Source organism: Schistocerca serialis, chromosome 1 (assembly GCF_023864345.2).
Source record: "Schistocerca serialis cubense isolate TAMUIC-IGC-003099 chromosome 1, iqSchSeri2.2, whole genome shotgun sequence".
Lineage (NCBI taxonomy): Eukaryota > Metazoa > Arthropoda > Insecta > Orthoptera > Acrididae > Schistocerca > Schistocerca serialis.
Genome location: NC_064638.1, coordinates 886,795,730 through 886,808,098, shown reverse-complemented (window position 1 = coordinate 886,808,098; position 12,369 = coordinate 886,795,730). Strand labels below are relative to the sequence as shown.

Below are 12,369 nucleotides of genomic sequence, written 5' to 3'. Positions count from 1 at the left end.
TTCAGCTGCAGTGGAGCATTCCCCTCACGACTCAGTACCACCCAGGACTGGAACCAGTGAATCACATTGTCTGTCAGGGTTTCGATAACCTCTCGTTGTGTCTTAAGAAATGAGGAACATCCTAACCCATTATCCTTCCTCCCCCTTCCCCCACCCACCCACACACACACAGGGGTACTCAGCCACCTACTAAACCTACACAATATCCTCTTCCATCCCTACTCAACACTTGTCCCAACTTCTTGCCTCATATCCCTGTAATATGACCTAGATGCAAGACCTGTTCCATACATCCTCGCACCACCACAACACACTCCAGTCCGGTCACAAGCATCATCTATCATATCACTGGCAAGGCTATCTGTGAAATCAGTCATTTGATCTACAAGCTAAGCTATAACAACTGTTCTGCATTCTATGTGGGCATGACAGCCAACAAGCCGTCTGTCATGGTGACCGATAAACTGTGGTCAAGAAACAGCTGGATCACCCAGTTGCTGAGCATGTTGCCCAACACGACATTCTTCATTTCAATGACTGCCTCACAGCTTGTGTTATCTGGATCCCCACCAACACCAGCTTTCCTGAATTGTGCAGGTGGGAACTCTCCCTGCAATACATCCTATGTTCCCTTTTGGCCCCAACCTTCATCAGTAATTGTCCTTATTCATCTAGCCCCTTCCCTGTTCCCGTTCCAGCACTACACAGCCCTCAGTTCTTATTCCACCAATGCACCCACAGTCTTTTTACTTCTCTCCTTTTTGCTACCCCCCCTCTCCTCCCCCCCCCCCCCCCCCCCCACCAATTTCCATCTAACCTCCCAGCTGCACCTAGATGCCCTACCCTTTCTCCACCTCATCCCTGTACACTCGCACAAGCAGTAATTTAGTACTTTATTGTCCCCTACTCCTATCCTGCGCTCTGCTCACAAACTGGCCCCAGCAGCCAGAGACTGTGGTCATGTTGTGGGAGTTGCACTTGTGTGTGTGTTTGTGGGGGGGGGGGTGAGTAACACAACCATCCTTTTCACAATAAAGTTAAGAATCAGTATTTCTGTTGGGAACTTTTTCACAACCCACTCAATAATCTCAACCTTGCACCCAGTGGCCATTCTTTTTCTTCCTTCTGAAACAATAGCTTTGTGGACAAGATAACAAAGAACTCGAGACTGCTGCTGCCAGATGGTCTGATTTCTAGGAGGAGAACTTCTATGTAATGGAATGAAGATATATGAACAATGTAACAAAAAGTGCACAGAAGTGAATGGCAGTTATGTGGAAAAGTGAATCAGAGTTGTAAGAAACTATAACTACCAATAAAAACTTTTAATAAATGTATTTTTATGGCCAAATTTTTTGAATACACCTCATTCTGTATTGATGTCTCTTTAAAGATGTATTGGTTGATGTGAATTGAAATAGCTTGTGAAAATTATGGAGTAAATGAATAACTGAACTAGTGTGGATTTAAATTTAAAAATGAAATATGATTCAATTTATTAAAATTGCAGTGGCTTAACATTGAGCTGTCCACTTCAATATTGTCCACTTTTTTTCTGTTTTGTATTAAAACACATGGAAGACCATTTGCTAATTATAGTACACAGCAGTAGAGTAATTTTTTCTAAAACTACTTCTTTTCTTTTTTTTAAGATGTGGTTTAGGGTAATGTGGTCCTCAAAGACTCACTGCATTTGTCAAAAGGCTTTACTCAATAAAGTTGAAAAAATATACCCACGTTAAAAATAAGTTATGTTACGTAGTTATACAATGATATACAAAACTACATATAGCCTAGCCAAACTTGATCCCTGAAAAACTGAATGTTCGTTTTAGAATATGATTACAGAGAATGGGAAAAGGAAAGAGTAATATAACAATAAATCAATAAATACCATAGCTCATGCATGTTATGATGGCAGTGAGGAGTAAATAACAAGTATTAAATTTTATGTTGCTATATAACTGACTAATTTGACTTCCACCAAAGTTATCACTGTTTGTGGACATAATTTTTTATGTATAACAAGTTACATACACATGAAAAATATAAAATCAATAATCAGTGTGCCATAGACTCATGTGGCTTATTTAGTTTGCCCATGATCTCTGCAACAATTGTATCTATCTCAGCCATTGCTCCCAAACCAGTATCACCACACATCAAAGTTTTTGAGATGCAGGGAACTTCACAGTAGCCCCATTCTTTCAGTGACTCAATTTGTTTGGCTGTGATTGGATGTTCCCACATCTTTGTGTTCATAGCTGGACAGAAGAGCAGTGGCTTCTTAATTTCCCAGGCTCTTGCAACACATGTCAACAGATTATCACACATACCCTGAAATCAAATATTAAACACTGAAAGGTATTTTTCCTCTAAACATAATAGCAGGGCAGAGCACACCAAGAAAAATGACATTCTGTATCAGTACAACCATAAGTCTTCTTGGCAACTACTATATTATGAACAGTTTGCCATGTGCAAAACCTCGCATAACAGCAATAAAAGTGCTTGCAAATATGAAAACATAACTGGTTACTTTTATTATTTTTATGTTACTACCACTGATGTCAGACATATACAACACACTCTTTGTTTTCCAGCTCGTCTTCAATTAAATTACCACATGATTTCTAACCACTGCATGGTCATCCAAAACAGTGAATAGTATTATCAAGATTAGTCTTATGTATTGTTTCTAATGCCCATATTGACACAAACATACACAAGAAGGCATTATTTACTGAAATATACTGTGATAGCAGGAAAAAATTATCTAAATTACAAAGAAAAAAGCCTCAAGATTGAGTAACTGAAAGCTCCTTCTAAAGATAAAATAAAATGGATAAAGAACTAATTGACAAAATGTTGTTCCCACCTATCAAGAGAAACATCACAGGAAAGACAGAGCCAAATAAAAACAGTGGAAATCATTCAATTTCTACAATAGATAGTACAGCAAAAGAGCAAATAAAATGATCACTGAAACAAAACTATAATAATGAAAAGTTCAGGAAGGATTACTATTATTATCGTCATCATTACTATTATTATTGTTGTTGTTGTTACTACCCACTAGCTATCACCCGTGACTTCATGAAGATGGCAGACTTCCCTCTTTTAAGCTCGTACAATACAGCAATCATAACATCACACATTATGCGCGCAAACAGACAAAAAATATGAAAAATATTTAATTGTAGAAATAACATGAAGCTTTTAGAACAACCACAAAAATTAGGGCATTTTGGGCAAGGACAAACTAAAGAATGGCAATCCTAATAATGAAGATACACCAAAACAAATATTTTCAAGCAAATAAAATCCTCAACAATCAACAAAATCTCAATAAAAGACCCCCCCCCCAAGAAAAGAAGCTGGTACTGGAAATTTCACTTGACCTACATAGCTCAAGTGAGCTCTATAATTCCACAAACCCACACACAGTTCCAAAAACGGATAGCAGGAATGTCACTTGATCTATAAGCTCAAATGAAATCCACAATATCATAAAACCATCCCAAGGTCAAAAAATATCCAGTATCAAACACTTCATTTGACCTATAGCTAAAATGAAGTCTGTGGTACCACATCACCAAAGCTCACTAATATATGTAGTACTGAAAACTTAACTTACCAACCACAGTCCAACATAATTACCCAAATTAACAACACAAGCACAAAATTTATAAAAACTGCGGTAATACCAATTCGGAATACAAGAAACACATACATAACCTACTTATTAAATATACGTACCCTACACAATAGTATAGGCCGAATAATTTCAGTCAGTCTCATAGCTTCTCCACAAACATGACACTTCACATATTCAGCAATTAAACTGGACAACTGTCAGAACTTAATCATGGTCAACAGGCCATGCCCCATTGTGGTATCAGCAACCCACTCATGAACTATGTTGTCATATCTATATCTAAAAACTAAACATTTAATTAAATCTCCAACCATAAACAACAACACATTGCGCAAATAAATCGAAACCCAAAAGAACTGTTACCCGGAACTGTCAACATCAAAATAATTCACTAACAAGCTGCCACACACACCTCCAATATCATTATTACAAGCAGCATTAAAGCAGTCCAATGACTCAATTACACCCCACACTAGAAAGCACCAATGCCTAATTCAACATGCCCTCTGAAAACATGATTTATTTGTAATATGCCATGATAGCAGGATGTCACACAACACAGCACAGCACAGTTGCATCGCAGATCAAAGCAGATAGATGGTATCACAAATTCTGGTCGACCCACCACCACCAAAACAACTTATTACTGTGTCCAAGACTGAACGGCAGCAGGTTCTTTAGAATTTGAATGTTTATCAAAGGAATGTGGATTTTACACTGAAGCACCAAAGAAACTGGCATAGACATGTGTATTCAATTACATAGACATGTAAACATGCAGAATATGGCACTGTGGTCGGCAACACCTATATAACACGACAAGTGTCTGGCGCAGTTGTTAGATCAGTTACTGCTGCAACAATGGTAGGTTATCAAGATTTAAGTGAGTTTGAATGTGGTGTTATAATCGGCACACGACTGATGGGACACATCATCTCCGAAGTAGTAATGAAGTGGGAATTTCCCATCAAACCTCCGACACTGCTGCAGCCGGAAACAGATCCTACAAGAATGGAACCAACGATGACTGAAGAGAATCATTCAACATGACAGAAGTGCAACCCTTCTACAAATTGCTGCAGGTTTCAATGCTGGGCTATCAATAAGTGTCAGCATGCAAACCATTGAACAAAACATCATCGATATGGTTTTCGGAGCCAAAGGCCAACTAGTGTACCCTTAATGACTGCATGACACAAAGCTTTACGCCTCGCCTGAGCCCGTCACCGCCGATGTGGGACTGCTGACGACTGAAAACATGTTGCCTGATCGTACAAGTTTTGTCTCAAACTGTATCAAGCAAATGGACGTGTACAGGTATGGAGACAACCTCATGACTCCACGGACGCAGCATGTCAGCAGGGGACTATTGAAGCTGGTGAACAATCTTTAATTGTGTGTGGCATGCGCAGTTGGAGTGATATGAGGCCCCTGATATGTCTAGATATGACTCTGACAGGTGACACATACGTAAGCGTCCTGTCCCATCACCTGCATCCATTCATGTCCATTGTGCATTGCGAAGGACTTGGGCAATTCCAGCAGAACAGTGCCAGAGTGCCAGACCCCACACGTCCAGAATTGCTACACAGTGGCTCCAGGAACACTCTTCCAAGTTTAAACACTCCCACTGGCCACCAAACTCCTCAGACGTGAACATTATTTAGCCTTGCAACGGGCTGTTCATAAGAGATCTCCACCCCCTCGTGCTCTTACCGATTTATGGACAGCCCTGCAGGAAGCATGGTGTCAATTCCCTCCAGCACTACTTCAGACATTAGTTGAGTCCATGCCGCATCGTGTTGGGGCACTTCTGTGTGATCACGGCGGCCCTACACGATAGTAGGCAGGTGTACCAGTTTCTTTGGCTCTTCAGTGAATGAAAGAAGCTAAATTAAAAGTGTAACTAACTTTTTTTTTTTATGAAACTCTCTCAGAAAGGCTTGAAACTGGACATTCACCACGAAGTAGAATTAACAAATTTCTAGTTGCAAAAATACATTACAAAATAACAAACTGATAACAACGACTGCAGCGCTCTCTCTCTCTCTCTCTCTCTCTCTCTCTCTCTCTCTCTCTCTCTGTGTGCGTGTGTGTGTGTGTGTGTGTGTGTGTGTGTGTGTGTGTGTGTGTGTGTGTGTTGACGAAGGCCTTAATGGCTAAAAGCTTTAATTGTGAGCTAGTCTTTTTGTTGTGCCTGTGACTCAGCATCTATATGGTGATTAGCAACTTTCCTCCTCATAATTCCATCCTGGATTTTCTGTTGTTTGATTTTTGCCTGACGGCTAATAGTAAATGATATAGCCACTTGGCAACATATTAAAATATCAGCTAAAGTGAACTTACAGTGTCCATGTCTCTTCCATTGCATGCTGCTGTTGGCAATTTATTACTGTTATTATCCACTAAAGAACGACAAAGTGTGCAAAGGAAGTTACACCAACAACCAAAATATCATCATTTATAATCCCATGACATGTTTCATGAGAACCCCCATCTTCATTTCAGTGGGATTAAATTAGGGATAAAAGACAAAATATGAAAAAATAGCGAACTGCTACATGGGGTAATGGTGAAGAACATAAGTCTGCGTACTGAAATCAACATAGAGTGTTGTGATGGTAAAACACACACACACACACACACACACACACACACACACACACACACACACACACACACACAGAGCTCCTCTAAGTCATTCATCCACATCATACACCTCTTCTAACTACTTCAGTACTCAACATTTCAATCCCGCTAACGGAGTATTCTTCATGATTTCAGTGGTGACCCTGGATGGCTGAACACTATCAATAGATAGTGCCGCATTCAATTATAAAAAGACTGGCTTCACACTTTTCCAGAGAAATGGAGTTACTGGGTAAAAATCTTCAGCCTGCAATTGATGAGCCATCATTATTGAGTAAATACAGAAAGCAGGTATTGAAAGATGGGCTGAATTAAAAATACTACTGTTGTACTGCCTCAGTTGTTTATATTCTTTGCTTGCCGCGGCTTGGTGTTTGCTCCCATGATAGCAAGTAGCCTCGAAGAGGGAAATCTGTAGCTGTCTTCTTTGCGAAACTGTATTCTTTCTTTGATATTTCAACTGCAGGAAAATAGTCCTTATAGCTGAACACGATAATGTCTTTTGACAGTCCAGCCGTTGAAGGACACTAGTAGAATTTGAAGATCAATACACCAGCACAGGGATCAAAATGTTGAGAACTGAACTTTGAATAGGAATGTCACGCAGCCTAATGACTCAGACGATTTTACCATAAGCCAAGGTATGCAGACTTACACACAGAATATCATGTCACATGCTGCTCCATAACATCCAACTTACAAAGACTGTTCAACATTGTACAAGGAAAACAATTTCACCAGTACAGCCTCTGTGCTGTTAGTGAATGTAATGTGTATGGCAACATGTACATCTTTGTAACACAATTATTAAAAACTACATACGTAATTTAAAATTATACATATCTTTTACAAAAGAGGCCAAAATTTGTGGTAACTGAATCTATCTACACTGGATGTCAGTTCCATGCCTTGATGTAATCATGTTGTCGTATTATAATGTCAAATGCTTGCAAAGAGAAAACAAAATTGACTTGTTTTTGCATATACACTATTTCTTGAAATGTAGGTTATGGTGACAAACTGATATGTAGTGTAGCATAATGTATAGGTTAGATTGAAAGGTCACAATTTGGCTGAGCTGACATGCCCCTGAATGTGAATATGAAATCTTAGCTGTGGCAACAGGTTAGATTGAAAGGTGAAAGTTCGATTGCAAGTTTGCAAAGAGTTGTCAGGGCTTCAGTTACTCCAAAATATGTAAAAACAATGACGTAGCTTCAGAACTTCCAGTTGATGGAATTTGCACACAGTAAAGCAGCACATGTGGAAATAGCTCATCATATGAATTTCAACCAAAATGTTCAAAAACAAAAGCCTAGTCCAATATCTCTAATATGTTTGAATGGGAGACAGGGACATTGATTAAGGTAGTTCTATAATATAAATGCAATGACCATGAATAACACGGCACTAATAAAAACAAGGACACCCCACAAAACTCTATTCCCATCAAGATACTATTAAAGTGTCTGTTTTTTGTTTTTCTAACGCTTTCATCTGGGTCAACTGAAGTTTGCAGTACCACCTGTCTCCTTTGACAAATGACCTAATTCTGTTGTGTTGTGCAGCGTCATGGTAGTAAAGAATATTTCAAATGGATAGTGTTTGCGGAGAGTGTGTTGGAGGGTGCGGTGGTTCTATCTAGTGTGGGATGTTTATATTTTCATATTTAGTAAGTGACATTAATGGTTCATTGGACTTCTGAACTGCTATTGATGAGAATAGTATTGGAAGACTTTGTGACGGCTGAAGAGTTATTTGGATGTTGGCAGTTACAGGGAATAGATTCATTTTCGGGTTAGTGTGATGTGTGCTTTATGGTTGGAGATCTAACTTTGTTTCCTATTTGTTAGTGATGAACATGAGAATGAAATTTATGAGTAGGAACCAGTGTGCCACAATGGCAGATGACATGTTGACACAGATAAATTCCTATAGTTATTTTGTATAATTGCCAAGTACCTGAAGTGTTATGTTTGTGGAAAAGGTATGAGATGGACCAGAGGCGCTGCATCTGAGACCAGGGACCCATGTACGTAGCACTGTTGGCTGGACAATATGGCATTCATCCAAATGATATCCTGGTTTCTGAAGCCTAGGCTGGCCAATGTGGACATGCTGCTGACAACATTTTGGTATCACTAAATTGGTAGATTTTTGTGTTAGCTGACTTACATCAGTTCATGACAATGCTGGATTGTGATTGGTATGTACCATGAAGTTTCTTTCACCTTGGTGATGCTGGGTTTTCTATATTAATTATAAAGGGTGAAAAGTATTTAAACCAACAATTTTTCCTATGAGGATTATTTAAACCGGTGGAGGCCGTACTACGCTCCTCAGTTGTTAGAGGCCATATTATGATCTTCAGTTGTTAGAGGGCGTATTACGCTCTTCAGTTGAAGGCAACTGCTGTCCACCAGTGTAGTAGTGCATTGTCTCTGTTTACTAATGGAGCGATACACCTGGAGTGAGTACACTGATATGGTTGGTGCGTACTACGTAGCACACCACAACAGACGAACTGCACAGCAGGTTTATCAACAACATCCTAACCACTGTATCCCGCATCATATGACCTTTGCTGCTGTGTACCAACGTCTGCGTGAGACCGGGTCATTTAGCAGATTACCTGTACAGGGACGCCGTCACACAGTAAGAACGCTGCAATCTGAGGAAGCTGTCTTGCAGCACGTGGAGTGGGATCCTTCAACCAGCATGTAACATGGGGACAAATCAGACGAATGTAAGAACAGTCCTTCAAGAGCAATTGTTATGTCCATTTCACTTACAGTGTGTCCACAACCTATACCCAGTTGATTATCCACCCAGTGGTACCTGGAACAGTGTGAATGGCATCCTACATTTGCATCCTCCGTGTTGTTTACTAATGAAGCAACATTCGGGTGTGATGGAGTCTTCAACATGCACAATTCGCATGTTTGGAGTGAGGATAACCAACATACTACTTCATCAAGTGCGGTTCTTCGTTAATGTGTGGGTAAGTGTTGCTGGGGACTGTTTTTTAATTGGGCCATATCTGCTACCTAGGCCATTAAATGGGAGGTACTATTACAATTTTCTTACCAAAGCATTGCCAGAATTGTTGGAAGACGTCCCGCTCCCTACACAATAACACATGTGGCTCCAACATGATGGGGCGCCGGCACATTTCATACGTTGTGTGCGTCGATTCCTGGAGCGACAGTTCCCAGAAACGTGGATTGGCTGAGGTGGTCCTGCTCGATCCCTAGATATGTCCCCTCTGGAATTTTTTGTGTGGGGAGCGATGCGCAACCTTGTTTACGCAAATCCTGTTGCATCAGAAGAGGATCTGGTTGCCCAGATAGGAACAGCATCAGGAACAATTCAGGATACTCCTGGGGTTTTTGCCCATGTCAGACAGAACATGATCCGATGGTGTAACCTTTGTTTACAAGTCAATGGAGGCATTTTTCAAAATCTACTGTAATTGAAATTGGGTTGTGTTAATGTGTTGTCCCTGGGTCATAAAAAATGGAAAAGTGTTTGTTGGTATAATTAATTTGCTGCCAGAGAAATCTTCCTCTACCAGTTTAAATACTCCTCATAGGAAAAAATGACACTAGGGAAAAATATTTGTTTGATGTCCCCTACAACCTCCCAGAGTTTGTTGGTTTAAATACTTTTCACCCTGTATAAGCGAGCTTTGGTTTTGTGTTACTGCGGGCTTCATTTTAGCTATATTGGTCAAGTGAAGGGTTAGATACCAGATTAGTTGAGGGTGTTTTTGTGGTATCATGGATTTTGTTAGAGCTATATAGGTCAAGTGAAATTTTCAGTACTGATTTTTGTACCTTTGTGTAGGTTCACGGTAGCAAGATTGTTTGATCTTTGTACATTAGCGAAATGTCCAGTACCAGTTTTTTCCAGGGTCTTGTCTTCAGGTTTTGCTTATTGTTGAGGATTTCATGTGTTTCATTTTAGCAAGAGCAACTTTTATTGAATGTTTTCATTATTGGAACTGTCATATATTTAGTTTCTCCCCACTCAAAATGACGTAATTCCTGCAGCTTTCCCATTAGTTTCACATTGTTTCTGTACTACTTGCATCCGTTTGTGTATGTAATGCGCAGTGTCACAGCTATCATATTGAAGGTTGAAAAGGAGTCTCTGCCCTCTTTGTGACATCACAGATAAAAAGCGACCAGTGGCACTGGAATCTTCAGTTATCACCATCATCCATTGGTTGTTTCTTGAGGGTCATAACTACTTTATGTTATAAAGTAACACTGTATTGATGAGAATTTTCTTCATTCACACCAAGAATCGACCCAAATAGCCAGTTATTAGACTATAATTTAATTCAGTTCAAAATGTGTCACCAGACAATTGTCACATAGCTGACATAGGGCCATACGTGATATGTACAAAGAACTTTATACATTATATTGTAAAACTGTTAAATGATGGAGCATTTGGTTATTTCGTTATGAGGGCCTGCTGATACCAAAGTCAAAGAGGTTAATGGTGACATGAGGAAAAATGAAACCTTACACTGACTACTGTACACTGTTAATGTTGCATAGGAAAAAAGCCCAGAAAATTGAAAGGCAAGGAATTAAACGAGGAAATAGAACCAATCAGGGGTGATATTTGTAGTAAGAACTACTGAATTATACAATAGGGCCCAAGGCACTAATTCCACATGCTGAGAAACCAGTCAGTTCTAGCTTATCACTTTGGTCACTGTCACAACTCGTTAACTAATTACTGCAAGTGGTGTTTGTGACAAATCATCATAAGATACACGAGACCTGTACGGTCACAAAATGCATATACAATATACATGAATATTGCTCCTCATGTGTTCGTCCTGTTTCCTGTACAGCAAACAAAATAATTTGGAAGTAGATTAGTCGATGCTGGCATAAAAAATTGTGAATAATAATAATAAATTTTGGAATCAATAAGAAAGGAATTGCATTCTGGGATAAATTAACACGAGTATTGTTGAGAATAACTTACAACCATGAGTGTGCCAATGAAGATGCTTTGTTTGGGTAAGAAAAGTTTCGTGTCTAACGAAAACTGGATGCACTATCTATTTTACAAGCTGTAACGGTCTAAATATGAGGCATTAGCAGTTAGTCTCTTTTCGCTCATTTCTGATCACCTCTAGAACACACGAAGACCAGAGTACACACGACTGTATTTCCGCTCCAAAAATATCCCATGAAACAATAGGTAAACCATAAACAGACAGCAGTGTGATTTCCCCATATAAATGTGTAGTCTACAATGTGCATTAAAATTAATAAACTGGTATACTTACATGCGATAGTTTCGCTAAAGTATTGGCATCAAGAGGCGCAATAACAAAAATATCGGCCCACTTTGCCAGTTCGATGTGGAGCACAGGATCACCTCGTCTGGACCACATATTCCACTCGTCGTCGTCCGTGTAAACTGATATACTGGAGGGTATATCTTCAGGCGAATAAAAATGCTGTGCATGATTCGTCACAATTATACGAATATCTACATCATATTTTTGGTTCAAAAATGCAACAAGGTTCGGCAGTTTAATAGTAGCAACACTCCCTGTACAACCTATCAAAATGTGTTTCTTCTGTTGCAATGATCCATCATCACCGGGAGTTCTTTTAAAATCTGTGTTCGGCATCGTTCCTCAAAAGCACTTTGTTACGCAATATTGCAGTCCGTTACAGTCTATTTCTTCGACTCTACATCGACGTCACCAAGGCCTAACTTCGACCACTCCTCTTTAGTCATCAAATTATGATCCATCCTACATCCTAAATAATCTTTTGCTTCCTTCCGGCACTTTGAATTGTCATTTTTGTTCTCGCGTAGGCATATCATATATTTTAGCATAGACGTCTTACACACACCGTCATGATCAAGTGGAAAGCTGCCCTTATCTGGAGGCGTTGGAGTAAATGTCTTTTTACCGAACGTCACAGCTGACATATCAGAAAGATTTTAAAACCTTGTTGAAACAGGAAGCCTTCGTAAATCAACTGCTAGGAAACAGCTGTTATTTATTTTGAATCGTTCGT

The 12,369-nt window shown here is 39.5% G+C and overlaps 1 protein-coding gene across 1 annotated transcript; it reads right to left on the bottom strand.

Moving 5' to 3' along the window:
- Positions 1–1,891: 1,891 nt before the first annotated feature.
- On the bottom strand, positions 1,892–12,121 carry LOC126411194 (phosphopantothenoylcysteine decarboxylase). Its single transcript, XM_050081345.1, has 2 exons — positions 11,622–12,121; positions 1,892–2,337 (listed from the first exon to the last, which is right to left on the bottom strand). Exons 1-2 carry the CDS (start codon positions 11,970–11,972, stop codon positions 2,062–2,064), a joined length of 627 nt encoding a protein of 208 aa, XP_049937302.1. The 5' UTR covers positions 11,973–12,121; the 3' UTR covers positions 1,892–2,061.
- Positions 12,122–12,369: the final 248 nt, after the last annotated feature.